At 47.1% G+C, this 16,574-nt stretch overlaps 1 protein-coding gene across 1 annotated transcript in view; it reads left to right on the forward strand.

The window, feature by feature from the left end:
• The first annotated feature begins 5,242 nt into the window (after positions 1-5,242).
• The window catches only part of LEMD2 (LEM domain containing 2), a 45,392-nt gene continuing 34,060 nt past the window's right edge, over positions 5,243-16,574 (forward strand). Inside the window, exons 1-2 of the mRNA XM_029572816.1 lie at positions 5,243-6,385; positions 10,591-10,631. Of these exons, the coding sequence (XP_029428676.1) occupies positions 5,245-6,385; positions 10,591-10,631 (1,182 nt within the window). The 5' untranslated portion in view covers positions 5,243-5,244. The remainder of the gene's footprint in view (positions 6,386-10,590; positions 10,632-16,574) is intronic.

Below are 16,574 nucleotides of genomic sequence, written 5' to 3' on the forward strand. Positions count from 1 at the left end.
GGGTGCAAATATCTGGGAACAAGAAAAGGATCCAGGGAATCTGATGGAGTGGCTTCATATCCCTGATTTACACCTTGGGATGGGAAGCATTAATCAATTGTCAAGCTAAAGAAATCAGTAATAGACTATTTTGTAGGAAAACTTATCAATAACTAGGAACTAATTGCTTTTTAAAAGTACTGCCTCTAATCTTGGGTGCTGAGTGACAGCAGACATCACCCAAGACCTCTGCAAGAGTAGCAGAGAATGCAGCTGCCTGTCTCGCTCACCCCTTATAGGCTAAAGGGGAACTCAGGAAAAGGGAAGGAAACTTATTTTACATCAGCAACAGAGGAAAATGGGAGCACAGGCAGAATAGGGGATGCCTCTTGGACAGTGACATGCTGAGGAGCTGGGTCCCCTTCATTGCTGAGATGTACTCCACATCAGCCTCTAAGAGTGGGCTCCCAGCGCATTTCATGGCACAGTCAGCACTTATGGTATTGACATCTGCCTGGATGCTGGGGTGGCGGATAACAGGTTCTGGGAAGCTTAAACCAAGCAAGCTTGCTTTCTGCCTGCTATGCAGCCCCGCTAGGGCTGCGGTGCTGCGAACTTCAGACACAGGATGATCTGGGGTGGGAGGGGAAAGAGGGGCTTGCAGCAACTTCATACAAAATTGGGGGCCTAACCTTTTATCCTCACAACTGAAAACACATAAACGGACAGATTATAAGGCAACCTGATAATGAAAGCATAAAGGGGGCAGGAACAGAGCTACAGAAACAAATATTCTAAGGAAGGTAAGTCGCACTACTGCTAGAAACAGTGCTGGGGCCTCCCTAATCCCTTGTTAACTAGCTTCCTAGTGACCGGTGCCACATAACTCTCCTATATCAAAATCCTCAGCCAAATTCCTCACAAATTGAAAGGATTTTAAGCCCAGCAAATCGCTCATGGTAGTGTCGATGTGTAGGTTGCAGGGTCTGTATGCTCACAGGTAGCAACTTTACGCCGTTTACCGCCCACAAGATTCCTCAGGACAGGAGGACCAAGCTCCAAACAGTTAAATGCAATATTTTGTGTCAGCTCACCTGCTTTGTAAAAGCTGCAGAACTCTCCTTTGGGGAAAAAGAGACTACAGACACAGCAAACACACACACGCAAACAAATAACCCAACAGCACGAACAAAACAGGCCATAAGGGACTTCCAGCACCAGCAAAATCCATTAGTTCTCTACCTCCAGACACCTTATTAAAAGCATTCGCAGCAAAGCCCATCAAACCAAAGCCCTGTGCAAACAGGAAGCATTTCATCCTGTGCAAAATAAGCGCACAGAGCACTCGCTCTGCAGCACATAGCAACTTCATATGGCACTGTCAAGGAGTTGTGTGCATAGTGCGGTGTACTTAGAGAGGTGCCAAACAGGTTGCACATGCAGTGTATGTGATACTAGTAACACTATTTATATTATATCCTGTACCTGTTAGCATCTGAAGTGTACAAAGTGAGATTTCAAAGAGATAAAGGAGTAATAAATTATCAAAAGTGGATGTTTTGGTGCAAACTCTGCCGGTACTTTTGGGTTTGGCACCAGTAATCAAAGCAAGACTACACTGGTAGTTTTTGCTTTGATTATTGCCCAAGGAAAAATTCTGCAGAGAATTGTGCCGGTTTCTCTGTGTAATCTTTCAGCACAAAACAGTGCACATAGACTTGAATAGTCACAACTATGCTTGCTGTTCAGTCCCCCGCCCCCAGACCTGCATCTGTGTTGTTCAACCATGCATGCACTATTATTATTTATTACTTGGATTTATATTCTGCCTTTTTGAATATGCAGTGCACTCAAGACAGATTACAACATATTAGAAAATATCTGCTAACAAATAGGTCATTTGTAGATTCACAACTTGCAGACAAGCAATATTTAAAGCCCCGATTTCTGAGGGTAAAATGTGTTTTTTAACCTTTGGAAAGGGATTGGGATATTGCCTTCAAAGTGACTTGCTCTGAGTCACACACACAGAACTAAAGCACAGGGAGCTAAAGGCGTTGGCGTACTAACCTGTGCTAAAAATCATCGTGTTAACACGTTACCTGCTGATTTTAACTCACAGCTGGTGCACCTGAAGAGGCACGTGTGGCAGTGTTAGCATGACAGTGTTAAAGAGAATGTGGCCAGGTTGGCCAGCTCAGTTTTTTCCCATGCTAACCGAAAAAAGGATGGTTAGTGCTGGGGAAGAACCCATCCAGGTCAAAATAGGGCCTTCTAAGCCCCCTCCCCCCATAGCCAAAATCGAGTTGAGGAGTAGCCAGCCTTGTGATTGGAGCAACAGGCTGAGAAGCAAGGCCACCAGGATTCAAATCCTGCTGCTCCCACGATACGTTTGTGAACTTGGGCAAGTCACTTCGCCCTCCATTGCCTCAAGTCCAACTGAGATTGCAAGTCCTCTTGGACAGGGAAATAAGCACAGTACCTTCAGCTCAGATTTGGAAAAGGCGGGCAATTACAAATCTAAAAATCCAAATCGAGGATGCGAGCCCTTTAACCACCCAAGCAACTCCAAAATGTGCAAGTGAAGTCTTCACGCCTGTCAGCAGCAGCACCAAATTCAAAATTGTGCTGCTTGTACCCTGACCCTTGGCATATGGCCAATGTGCCAGGAGAGTGGGGGATGGAAAAAAGGGGCTTGGCGCCCCAATTTTGTATTTGCGGAATTAATTTGAGAAGTTCAGAAAGTCCAAACTGGTCTTGGGAGAGGGGAGGGAAAGGGGGACTTGAAAGCCTCACTTTATCTTTAAGGGCTGGGGTGAGGGTCTAGGAGGCCCAATTTTGACTTTGGGGGGGAGGGGTGAGAACTCAAGTCCAATTTTCAATTCAAGCTGGTTGGTGGGGGAGAGGAGTGTCAGGGACCTAGATGCTTCCCTAAAATTGCTGGATAAACTATTCCTTCTGAAGTATATTTAACTTTTGGTGCACTAAACCTCAAAGGTATTAATGTTGGATAGTACATCTAGCATTAATATCCAATGAGGCTGTTTTAATATCTTTTTTTTTTTTTTGAGGGAGCAAAATTTGTCTGTGCACTAGCACTACCATCAGGGAACCAGCAGCACATACAAATATTGCACATTAACAAGCATAATATATAATGCTCACATTGGCACATGTTTAATATGGGCATTGATATTAATGCTCATTAGGACACATGGCCCAAACTGACTTCCCCAAGGTCACACATTGAGTTAGCGCAGAGCTGGGATTGAACTGGACTCTACAAAGTTCTCCTGACTCTTAGGTCAAGGTCCTGGCCTGCAGACCTCATTACCTATTTCAGCACTCTTAGGATTAAGAAAGATAGGAGAAGAGGTTTAATGGCTCTATCCAAAGGGGAGCATTTTCCTCTTTTATGGGCTATGTTAAAAAGCTGCTTTAAAGTAATATTCTTTCTGTGCAACAAACCGGAAATTCAATGAATACCTGATAAAAGTCAATCTGCAAAGCGTATCCTTCTGGGACACCAAATGTTATATGCAAATGAGCACTGGACTGCCAAATGAAGAATTTTTCAGTGCAGTAAACCGCAAGAGATTTCGTGGTGCAATGCAGGTTGGATAACAGGGTTTTGTATCATCCTGAATTTGTGTTTAAATGTTCCTCTGATGTTAAAAGTCACTACACAAAATTGAGACCTGACTGCACAATTACTTCCAGTTCAGATCTGCACAGATTGATACCACACAACTACTGCAGAGTGGCAACAGAATACCAAGCTCGGGATATGTTCTGTAACGGAGATCATCATTCATCTGGCATCACCAGATGATGACTGTGCTGGATAAAAGAAGGCTTTTTTCACAATCTTTTTATTAGGTTTTTGATTGTACAACAAATATACAGATAGTGCACATGATGCCATGTTACATAGCAACATATTAATGATGGCAGATAAAGACCAAATGGTCCATCCAGTCTATCCAGCAAGCTGCTTATGGTTGTAACTGCCGCTCTGTGCAGGATACCCCCAAGCCTTCTGTTAAGGGTAGTAACTGCCACTCTACGCAAGTTACCCCCATGCACCCTTTTCTTAATTTCCAAACTCTGGCCTCTAGGGATCTGCAGTGTTTATCCCATGCTCTTTTTTAATTCATTTACTGTTTTCGTTCTCACCTCTTCCAAGAGGGTATTCACCACCTTCTCTGTGAAGAAATATTTCCTAATGGTTCTTGAGACAGGTAATTGTCTGCAAAACATTGAACTGGTTTAATACACCCTTAAAGTGCAGAGACTCTTTTGTCTCCCTGGAAGTCCAGTGGCTTGGGTTCTGGATCACTCAACTCCAAGTTTGTGTCCAGTATGGTGCCTGTAAAAGCAATCAAAAGGTTGAAGGGATAGCTAAATGGAATTTCACCATCCCAGCTACCTTCCGGTCGATGTGGACAAGAGCTGGGCAGGAAAGGGAGAAGGGCGAAGAATCCAAAGGGGTGGTGTGCAGAGGTGAGGGGCAGGTTGTGACGGCAACTGCTAAATAAATAAACAGAAAGGGGAAAGACACAGCAGGGATGAAAAGATAAGAACCTGAAGCCATCAGAGGCTTCTCACTTATTTCCTTAGTCTTTCTTCCAATTCCTTTGGGTGCTCAGCTTCTTCATCCTAAGGCTAAACTTGTAAGTAGCTTCCACAAAGGTGAACCGGTATTTCTTACATACTATTATGTTTTCTACCCCCAAAACGCTCCCATTTTTTTGCCAGCCAACCTTGAGCTCCTGGGCCCTCTATTGTTTTCCTTTTTTTTCACAAGTTATCCTGGGCACCAGTGGTAGCTGGCGTTTCATGTTTGCGCCTAGGATCTGATTTGTCTCGTTGCCCTAATTAAAAAAAAAAGTTTGGGCACCACGTCTAGGTCTAGGCCTGTGATTCTTTTAGTCCAGCCCTTCATCTTTTGCCAGTAAGTCCGGTTTACAGGGCATTCCCACTACTTATAGGCGTCACCCTTTTTCCTGCACTCACAAGTAAGGAGGGTGAAGCGAATTGGGCTTATTCAAGTAGTGCAATTTCACCAATATTAGGCATGAATGGATTTTGTATTGGTGATTCCTTGCAGTTTGTCTTGAATGAGAGCCTGTAATTTAGTTTATGGATTTATCTGTATGGAGAAGAGAGAGAAAGTGTGTCCCACTGGGGATCTGAATGGTAGCTACACCGACCCCAAAACTCAACCATTCCCAGCTATGACCTTCCATAATCGACCTTACCAACATGGCGCCTCTCGGGTACCTGCTCTCCCGGACATGGCCGCCTCGCGCCACGCTGCGCGCAAAGCCCGGCGGAAGTTGGGATTACTTCCGGGTGAGTGGGTGGCCAGCCGTAGCTATGGAGGTACTGTCGGACGAGGAGCTGCGGCAGCAGTTGCGGGCTCTGGGTTCCTCGCCGGGACCCATTACCGCTAGTACCCGCAAGCTCTACCTGGGCAAGCTGCAGCGCCTGCGGGACGAGGCCCGGCCGCAGAGCCGAATCAGCGCCCTGCAGGGTCAGTCGCAGCCCGACGGCCGAGGCCTGTGCGAGAGGCCGTGGAAGAGCGAAGGAGCTTCGGAGGAGAGGCCGCGCTTCAGTAAAGAATTTGCCCGGGAGCGATCGTGGCAGAGGGAGGAAGATTCGCAGGAGGAGTCGTGGCAGAGGGAGGAAGATTCGCAGGAGCGGCCGTGGCTGAGCGGAGCGGCCTCTCGGGAGCGGGACCGGGTGAGAGAAAAAGATCCGCAGGAGCGGCCGTGGCTGAGCGAGGTGGCTGAGCGAGAGAGGCCGTGGAAGAGCGAAGAAGATTCGGAGAAGTGGCCGCAGCTCAGTCAAGGATTCTCCCGGGAGCGATCGTGTCAGAGGGAAGAAAATTCGCAGGAGCGCCAGTGGCTGAGCTCAGGAACCTCGCAGGAGCGCCAGTGGCTGAGCTCAGGAACCCCCCGCGAGCGGCCGGGGGTGAGCTCAGGAACCTCGCAGGAGCGGCCGTGGCTGAGCTCAGGAACCCCCCGCGAGCGGCCGTGGCTGAGCTCAGGAACCTCGCAGGAGCGGCCGTGGCTGAGCTCAGGAACCTCGCAGGAGCGGCCGTGGCTGAGCTCAGGAACCCCCCGCGAGCGGCCGGGGGTGAGCTCAGGAACCCCGCGGGAGCGGCCGTGGCTCACCAGTAGTCGCCGGGACAGTACCGAAAAGGCTAGAGCCGCAGAGCCTGGCCTTTTCTACTCGCTCTGGAAGAAGTGGGGAGGAATGGGGAAGTCGCACCCCGGTGTTCCCCGGCGCCTGGAGCTTTACCTCTCATGGTTCCTGTATAGCGCCACGCTGCTATTACTGCTTGTCTTCGTCGGCATCCTGTGGGTGAAGTTGGCTAGCAGCAGCTGGACAGAACCCAACTGTAAGTTTCTTTCTTGGCCCAGTATAAAGAGTACTGTATTTGGGTCTTGATATATACTGGAGAGTTGAAAGTTTCTAGCCTCTTGCTGAGCTGGTAGTGTGACGCTTAGGCTCCCAAATTAGCTATTTTCTGCCATGGGGAGGGGGAAAAGTTTGAAATGCTGTTTTTTTTTTTTTGAGGGGTGAGTTTAATGCTGTAATTTCTCTCTTGTGGTGTTACAAATGTTACGTTGCATTTGATGGATAAGAGTGCTGAAGGGCTAAGCAGTACGTTTTTGACTTTGGTGGTAAGCAACATCCCTGAGGCATCAACTATTAATTGGTCATATAGTACACCAATAAAACTGCACATTTAGAAATGCTCTGTAATCTTGTTTAATTTAAAAGGGATTTCAGAGGAAAATTATTTCCCTTGCGCTTTCCAATTTTGTGCAACAGTAACAGACACAGGTGTCTGGTGTTCCCTGGTTGGTTGACTGTCTACCATACCAACTGGTGATTAGGGTAAGTCTGAGTATTTGGCTGAGTAGCATAAAAAGATTTTGAGGTTGGATGTTAAAAAGACATTTTCAGGTCTTCACACTAGCCATAGGGCGGGTAATTTCCAAACATCCTGCATAATAGGCTGCCAATACGCTTGTTAGACCAATTTTCAAAGCGGTCCTGCACACACAAATTCTCACCAAATTTACCCTGCATAAGTTACCAGTGGCATAGCCACAGCTGATTTTTTTTTTTTGGGGGGGGGGGGGGGGGGGGGGCAGGGTTAACATGGGTGGGCAGTAGACATACAAGTCTGAGCCCTACCAACTGTAGTCTTATACATAAATAATGGCTTAGAGTGCATCTGACAGAATTTCTAAGTCCAACAGAGACAGAGGTCTACAAAATCATGAAAGGAATTGAACAAGTTAATGTAAATCAGTTATTTACTCTCTCGCAAGCTGATTCAGTACAGTGCGCTCAGGCTGAGCGCACAGTTAGCCCCCGTTTGGACGTGCGTTTTCGACACGCTATTATTACCCCTTATACTGTATGGGGTAATAGCGCGTGGAAAACGCACGTCCAACCCCCCCAAAACTAATAGCGCCTGCAACATGCAAATGCATGTTGATGGCTCATTAGTTAGTCCCGCGTGATACAGGAAGTAAAATGTGCACCCAAGCCGCACATTTTACTCTCAGAAATTAAAGCCTACCCAAAGGTGGGAGTTAATCTCGGCCGGCACCAGGAAAGTGTACAGAAAAGCAGAAAAAATGCTTTTCTGTACACCCTCCGACTTTATATAGCGATATTAAGTCAGAGGCCCCCAAAATAAAAAATCTGCCCGCGGGATGGAAAATGGACGCTCAATTTTGCCAGCGTCCGTTTTCCGAACCTGTGGCTGTCAGCGGGTTCCACAACCGACTCCGGTAAAATGAAGCATCAGCTGTCAAACCCGCTGATAGCCGCCGCTTCTGCCAATAAGGAGGCACTAGGGATGCGCTAGTGTCCTAGCGCCTCCTTATTACCGCGGGCCCTCATTTGCATACTGAATTGCGCGCCCAGGAGAAGGGGCCTGGGCACGAGTCAGGAGAGCGGGCACTTGCCTCGGAGCACCGGCTCTCCCGCATGGTTTACTGAATCAGCCTGTCAGTAGTAGAAGGACCAGGGGGCAATCCATGAAGTTAGCAAGTAGCTCAATTAAAACAAATCAAATTTTTTTTTTCACTTAGCACATAGTTAAGATCTGGAATTCATTGTCAAAGGATGTGGTTACAGCAGTCAGTGCCCAGAAGTCCCTTATGGCCTGTTTTGTTCGTGCTGTTGGGTTATTTGCGTGTGTGTGTTTGCTGTGTCTGTAGTCTCTTTTTCCCCAAAGGAGAGTTCTGTAGCTTTTACAAAGCAGGTGAGCTGACACAAAATATTGCATTTAACTGTTTGGAGCTTGGTCCTCCTGTCCTGAGGAATCTTGTGGGCGGTAAACGGCGTAAAGTTGCTACCTGTGAGCAAAGACAGCAAAATGCTGCAGGCAGGAAGGCGGCAGCTGGGTGCTCCCAGGACCCAGCAAATGCTGATGATGTCAGAGCCCTGGTGGGAGGGGACTAGGAAAGGGGAGGGCCAGAGTAGGTAGAGGAGGGTGAAGGAAGAGTGAGAGTGATGGGAGAAGGGAAGAGATGGAAGCAGTGGGAGAGTGAAAGGGGAGGGGGCTGAGAGTGAAAGGGGAGGAAGGAGAGGTGAGGTGAGGAGAGAAGAGTGCCAACCCTCCCTTACCAACTCCATTGTTCCCCATGCACACACTTCCTACTGTCCCCATCTCCACCGTGCCCAAACACCCACACATATACGTGCACCCTGCCTAGACAGACGCACGCACCCCATACACTCACACATGCAACTACCCTTCCACCCCAACACGCACACCCTCCCCCAATCCCCCCCACATGTGCACTCCCATCCCCCAACTCCTCCCACACAGAGACCTCCCCCTCTATTACCCCACATGCCTGGCCACTCCCCGACATGCACACAAAGCTGAAGTTATTCCCCCACACATTCCAGTCACTCACACCAAACCCATAACACATACACACAACCCACACCCCACATATGCAGGTGGAGGGCAAAGTTGTCATGGGGGACTGTGCACAGACCCACCCAGATCACTCATTCCCAGACCTGCACACACACCCAATTCATCCCTAAAAGCAATCACACCAGCCCCTTACACACACACACACACACAGGGAGGAGGGGGAATCTGTGGAGATTGCAAGGGGAAATGTCCAACACCCCCCCCCCCCACCCCCTCACTCTCACCTTCCCACAACACACACACATGGGGGAGGGGAAGAAAGTGCAAATGCACCCACATGCACACCCACAGGGGAGGAAAGGGAGAGTAGGTGGAAAATGGGAATGGGATCCCCTCCAAACACACACACTCTCCACTCAGCTCCTGATACCACAGCACTTCCAGACAGGTGAGGAGGAGAGGAATATGGGGAGAATGTAGAGAGGGCAATGGGGAAAAGTGCCCACACACCACGATGCGTGCCCAGGAGAGGGGCCTGGGCACGCGTCGGGAGAGCGGGCACTCGCCTCGGAGCACCGGCTCTCCCGCATGTTTTACTGAATCAGCCTGTCAGATAGTAGAAGGACCAGGGGGCACTCCATGAAGTTAGCAGGTAGCTCAATTAAAACAAATTTTTTTTTTCACTTAGCACATAGTTAAGATCTGGAATTCATTGCCAAAGGATGTGGTTACTGCAGTTAGTGTAACTGGGTTTAAAAAAGGTTTGGCTAGGTTCCTAAAGGAGAAGTCCATAAACTGCTATTAATTAATAAGCACCAGTAGTTGGTGATGTATTTAATGTTTGGGTACTTGCCAGGTACGTGTGACTTGGATTGGCCACTGTTGGAAACAGGATACTGGGCTTGATGGACCCTTGGACTGACCCAGTATGGCATATCTTATGTTCTTATGACACTCTGGCAGGTTACCCCGTGTTCTGTTAAGGGTAGTAACTGCTGCTCTGTACAGGTTACCTCCATACATTCTGATAAATGGATCTGAGTTGCTGTGGCCTTTGTTCTCAAAAGGAATTATGTGGATTCAGCTATATCAACCCAGTTCTGTTATGACAAACCCTTCAACTTGCTGATAATCTGAGGGCGGAACGTTTGTTTTAAAAAATAGGTATGTGAAAAAAATATAGAGAGAATGTTATTAAAATTTCTAGGGAAGGAACAGTTTTTCAACAAGACTGTTCTGTCATGTTTTGTTTATTAAATGCTTTGTTAGCTGCTGATAAAGAGCCTAGGTCTCTATAAATAGCCAGAGTTTGTGTGTAAGTTTGTGGGAGAGAAATTTCAGCCTGAAATATGGTGACCATGTTCTGCCTGATGGAGAATGTCAGTTATTTTAATAGGCGTGACTTGACATACAAATCTGTAAATAGGATGCATTTCAACTGGATGACATAAACTTCGGTGAATATCTGTAGTTTCCAAACATATTCCATGCTGAGCTTTCAGGATATCCCTAACAAATACACATGAAATGGTGAAAACCTGGCCATGTGGAGGTACCAGAGGTTTGGAACTATTGGTTTATACTATACAATCATGTACAAAATCCATGTAACATTTCTTTTTAGAACTGAAATATAAAGTCTTTTGTTTATCTGAGACAGGTCTCTGACAATATTTTCCTTTGTCTTTCAGCAAAGCAATTGCCAGTTGACTGTGAGAACAGAAAAGATTCTGTAAGTTTGTTTTCCAGATTTGCATATACACAAAAACCAATTATGAGTAAAAGGTGCATATTATGTTTGTGCATTACTGAGAAATCTGAAAATGTCAGAGGAAGCTGATCAGATGGCTGTAATAATAGTAATAAGCCAGGGCCCAGGTTCATTTTCTAGAGGTAGTGAGTATAGTAGAATAGGACACGCAGAAAGACAGGCATTTGTTTAATAAGAATATTTTAAAAGGTCTGGATGTATAGAGAACTGTGCAGCTGAAAGAGACCATGTGTATATGTATGTTGTCCCTGTTTTTCCTCTGCTAGAAGTCCTTGATCTCATTGTGTTAAGTTTTATGGTTCTTCATTTGCATCTGTCATTGAAGTGCTTTGTCCCTTTTGAAATGATTATACTTTTGGCCCACACCTACAGTGTGATTTTCAGGATGGAAAGCGATAATTATTTTCTTTAAAGTTTTTAAAGAAGTGACTTGAGCCACTGAGTCTGATAAGTAAGGGGCAGCTATAGTGCAGTATAATTTGGAAATTCACTGGGCCTAATCTTATCAAGTAAGCCAGGTATTGTGGCTGTGCCATGATCCTGACTCTGGCCAGTTGATCACTGGGCAACATAAAGACCAGCCAGTTGAGCAATCCTTCCACCTGCTTCCTGATTTGCCACACACAAATGTATCAGGTGTTAATAGCAGTCAGTAGTGGAGTGGATTAATACTTTCAACATTTGTTCCTGGCAGAAGTGCTAAAGAAAAATTAGTGATTGACACAGGATAATATTGCTCGAAGACTGAGGGTAATGTTATCTCGGAGGTCTTTCTTCCCTTTTAGGAGAAGGAATGTCCTAATGGTTCGAGCAACGAGCTGAGACAGTTCAAATCCCACTTCCGCCACTAACACTCCCTCTGACTTTGAGCAAGTCACTTTAACTCCCTTTGTCTTATGAATCCCCTTAGACTGTAAGGGACATTGTAGTTGATTCACCTATAAAGCTGTAAGCTGCCTTCAGCATCATTTGGAAAGGTGAGCTAAAAATCTGAAAAACAAAATGTTAAAATGATCTAGGTACATGTACCCAGGTAACTTTAAGACTGCTCTAAGGCAGTCCTAAATGTATCCAAATAACCTAGCCAGATAACACTGACTATCGATGTCACTTGGATAATTTATCCGGATAAGTTTGGCCTGCCCCAGAATACCCAGGGGCCTAGCTGGATAACTTAGGTACAGGTCAAAAAGGAGGTGAACTTAAAAACCCTTTGAATATGGACCTCTAAGCTTTTTTTCCCCCCATAGGCACAGAATCAGGCCAATGCAGTATAGTATGCACAGCTTTACACGTGATTGGACGCGCGTTTTGGATGTGCGTCCATAAGCCCTGATGCAATACGGAGATTAGCGCGTCCAAACCACCGTGAAGCTAATAGTGCTCATCACATGTAAACTACATGTAGATGAGACTTTTAGCTAATCCCCCCCCCCCCCCCCCCCCCCCATGATTCAAAACGTTTCCCACACAGCCAATGTGCTCATTGCAACACGGCACGTTTTATAGCAGCCCGGGGCTGGTGTAACGGTCTGCCGCGCTCAAGGGCTCATCGGAAAAAACAAAAAATCCTGCTTTCTGTGTTTCCTCCTCTTAGTATCATCAGGATACTAAGTAGAAGGAACCACTGAAAGCAGATCCAACTAAAAAAAAAAAAGTTTTGAATAAAAATTCTGGGTGCCCAATATACATGCACAAGATACATGGTTCAGGCCATATATCTTGTGCCGGTAGTAGGAGAAGATGGACCCTCGTATTGAGCATCCTTTTCCTAACCCGCGCTGACAGCCACCTCTCCTGGGCATCCGATGCCAAGGAGACACTAGGGATGCACAATTTTCCATAGCCACCTCCCTTTTAGCGTGACACCTGCCTCCCCTTATTTAAATATATCACGTGCCCAGGAGAGGTGGCTGGGCGCGCATTAGGAAAGCGGGCACTCGGCATTGAGCACCTGTTTTCTGCTCATCCATATTGCATCGGCCTGAATGTGAGGAATCAGGAATCAGGCCTTAAATAAACTTTAGTTCACGCAACAGTGAAAAGTTATGTGAAGACATGATGTCACTTCCTTTTCTGGAGACTGTTTTAAATGGTCTCAGAAAGCTAATGTATATTACTCACCATCAGAAAATTATCGGTGCCCCAATAATAATTTGTATACATTAAAAATATGATCCGCTGAGTAAAAAAAAAATAAAATATTTCCATGCTCTGAGGCCTGCATCCTTCCTCAAATCAGTGAAAGTGATATTGGACATAGCTCCCAATCTCTCCTCACCCTACTGATTTTGAAAGTAACATGCAGGCATCAGGTCTCCCTCCTATCCGGAACCCCGCAGACTGCTGGGAGCTCGGTATATTTGTACTGCCCCTGGCGATGGGAATAAAGCTCTTAATGGTGGCTGCACCGGTGGGAGCTGCTATTAGAAATGTAAGCTGTAAGGGCCATTTGTGCTTCCAGCCTAGATCACGTCACTGGAAAATCTAATTTTAGGGTTAGACTCCAGATTTACTTCCTTAATACTTTTAATGGGCTGTGGCTCTGAGCACCACCCAGTTCAACTCAAAATTCTCTGCTTAGTTTATCCCAAACAAGTCTACATTTGCTTGCAATGTTCACCTGCTTTTGTTTTATCTGAATTTTGGGAAAAACTAATTTGTCTCAGTTGTGATGTGAATGTTCACATTTGCTGTTACAGGTTAATTCCTCTTCCTTCTGCTCCTCCAATCCCGAGCCTATGGGTTACGTCCCCTCATCCGGCAGTAGGAGGCAGAGTTTGTTTTTTTGTGTGGTGTGTTTTTTTTGTGTTTTGTTTTTAACGTCATATATATATATATGTATGTCAAGCCTAGAACATCCCTAGCCAGTGTTCTGTGCCTCCAGCTACTGAATGGTCGGTTGAAGGTGGATTCATTCCAAGTCAAGGAAAATATTTGATTACTAGGGGCTGTGCCCTTGCTCGCGTCGCTCGCCAACCCTGCCAGTGGGTTCCATGTTTGTGTTTAGAGGGAAAATGCAAGCTGGATAGGGCAAGTGACTCATAATGAAAGGAAGGGTGGGGAGAGTGCAATAGAATTCTCCACCCTGCTCCTCCTTTTCCGTCCCTTGACTGTGAGTGCTTGGATGTTAAGAGAACCCCCAAAAAAGAGAGAGTGATAATTGTATGGCAGTGTCAAAAAGTAGGTTTTATTTATGACTCCCAGCAGCTAGATGTGACCATTATTGGTGTAGTGTACTTATCTGGGGGGGGGGGGGGGTACAGTGGTGAAGGGTGCATGTCAGAAGGCTTGCAGAGGGTGTGTGAAGGTGGGGGTGGGGTATACAGAGATGGATGAGGTACACGCATGTGGTGATGTAGGTGGTATGTGTTGTTGGGTTGGTGTAGGGGTGTGAGTGGAGTGGTGGTGTGTGGGCACTTTTCCCCATTGCACTCTCTACATTCTCCCCATATTCCTCTCCTCCTCACCCGTCTGGGAGTGCTGTGGTATCAGGAGCTGAGTGGGGAGTGTGTGTGTTTGGAGGGGATCCCATTCCCATTTTCCACCTACTCTCCCTTTCCTCCCCTGTGGGAGTGCATGTGGGTGCATTTGCACTTTCTTCCTCTCCCCTTCCCCCCCCCTCCCCCATGTGTGTGTGTTGTGGGCAGGTGAGAGTGAGGGGGGGGTGTTGGACATTTCCCCTTGCAATCTCCACAGATTCCCCCTCCTCCCTGTGTGTGTGTTTAAGGGGCTGGTGTGATTGCTTTTAGGGATGAATTGGGTGTGTGTGCAGGTCTGGGAATGAGTGATCTGGGTGGGTCTGTGCACAGTCCCCCATGACAACTTTGCCCTCCACCTGCATATGTGGGGTGTGGGTTGTGTGTATGTGTTATGGGTTTGGTGTGAGTGACTGGAATGTGTGGGGGAATAACTTCAGCTTTGTGTGCATGTCGGGGAGTGGCCGGGCATGTGGGGTGATAGAGGGGGAGGTCTCTGTGTGGGAGGTGATGGGGATGGGAGTGCACATGTGGGGGGGATTGGGGGAGGGTGTGCGTGTTGGGGTGGAAGGGTAGTTGCATGTGTGAGTGAATGGGGTGCGTGCGTCTGTCTAGGCAGGGTGCACGTATATGTGTGGGTGGAGGATGTGTGTGTGTGTGTATTTGGGCACGGTGGAGATGGGGACAGTAGGAGGTGTGTGCATGGGGAACAATGGAGTTGGTAAGGGAGGGTTGGCACTCTTCTCTCCTCACCTCACCTCTCCTTCCTCCCCTTTCACTCTCAGCCCCCTCCCCTTTCACTCTCCCACTGCTTCCATCCCTTCCCTTCTCCCATCACTCTCACTCTTCCTTCACCCTCCTCTACCTACTCTGGCCCTCCCCTTTCCTAGTCCCCTCCCACCAGGGCTCTGACATCATCAGCATGTGCTGGGTCCTGGGAGCACCCAGCTGCCGCCTTCCTGCCTGCAGCATTTTGCTGTCTTTGCTGTGCTGGTGAGGCTTGGGAATGCCCAACACCCTTCCTTTTGCTGGTGGGGTCCAGGAACTCGCACTGCTATTTTTCTCTTGCTACCTGCTTCGTTGCTGGCGCCACAGCTGCAGTGATTGGCCCTGCGCTGCCAGTGTCCTTGTCCCTTCCTCGCTACTTACAGCCCCTCCTCCTCTCTAACCCTGGAGGCAAAAGGAAGTGGGGAGAGTGGGCATCCCTGATTTCTACCCCTGCCCAGCAAACAAACTTTCCCCCATACCCCCATTGACCTTAGCAGAGGCCCAGCAGTGCGAGTTTTGAGTGGCAGTGCTTCAGCAGTGGCCTACATAAGCAAGCAGGTCGGGCCTCGGGGTTTTTCCAAGGAAATGGATCTGCTTATCACATGCACCAAGACATATCTGTTACAGATTGCAGGACAGAGGAATGTTCAAGCAGAGTTTCTCAGCCAAAATGTATTAGACCCTGGAGAGTGAGAATTGAGTCAGGAAACCTAGTATTAAATAGTATAAAGATGGGACCACATCAGATAGCGTCTAGGCAAGCAGACAGAGCAGGAAAATGAAGAGGTTCTGCAACCGACGCAGAGAGGTCAGCAGTGAAGCAATCGATGCTCTGCAGCAGAGTTGGTCAGGAGACGGTCTCTTGTTATCTGTTCCCTCCAGGGCCTAGAGAAGATAGAGAAAGAAGGAACAGAACTGGTCCTAAAGGCTCCAGGCTGCCCATGGAGGCCGTGGTGCACTGATCTAAAGAGACTGTTAGTACAGCAGCCTCTGCTTCATCAGGGTCCCACTGAATTGGAGGATCCGACTCGTTCTCGCTTTCGGCTTGGACTTTGAGAGGGCAAGGTTAGTTAAAAAAAGGTTCTTGTCCATCAGTAATTGGCACAGTGGAAATAATGTTTCTAACGTACATGGCCTACCTTTGAGACTCTTTGCAGATGGACTAATTTATCTCCCTGGCCTACACAAATTGGCGACGTTCTTTTCTTTTTGTAGAGAGGTCTTGATAAGGGATTGGCCTTAAACTCTCTTTAAAGGTACAATTTTTGTGGGAAGATAAAGGAGAGCCTTTTCTCAGCTGGGTAAAATGGATGCGGCCTCCAATTAGGACCATTTTCCCACAATGGAATTTAAACTTGGGTATTGCAAGCTTTAGCTAAGTCTCCTTTCGAGCCTTTAAGTCATTTGACTATAAAGGGTTTAACTTTAAAAACAGTTTTTCTCATAGCGATCATCTCTGCCAGACGTATTTCAGAATTGCAAGCCTTCTCTCTTTGAGATTCACACGAGATTTGGTCATTTTAAGACCGGTACCTTCCTTTCTTCCAAAGTATTCACTTTTCGTTTGAATCAAATAATAGTCTTCTCTGCATTTAACAAAGGGGAATGCAGGGCATTGCTGGAGCCTCTACGAGTTTTAGATGTAAGGAGATGTCGG

This window comes from Rhinatrema bivittatum, chromosome 12, assembly GCF_901001135.1.
Source record: "Rhinatrema bivittatum chromosome 12, aRhiBiv1.1, whole genome shotgun sequence".
NCBI classification, from domain to species: Eukaryota; Metazoa; Chordata; class Amphibia; order Gymnophiona; family Rhinatrematidae; genus Rhinatrema; species Rhinatrema bivittatum.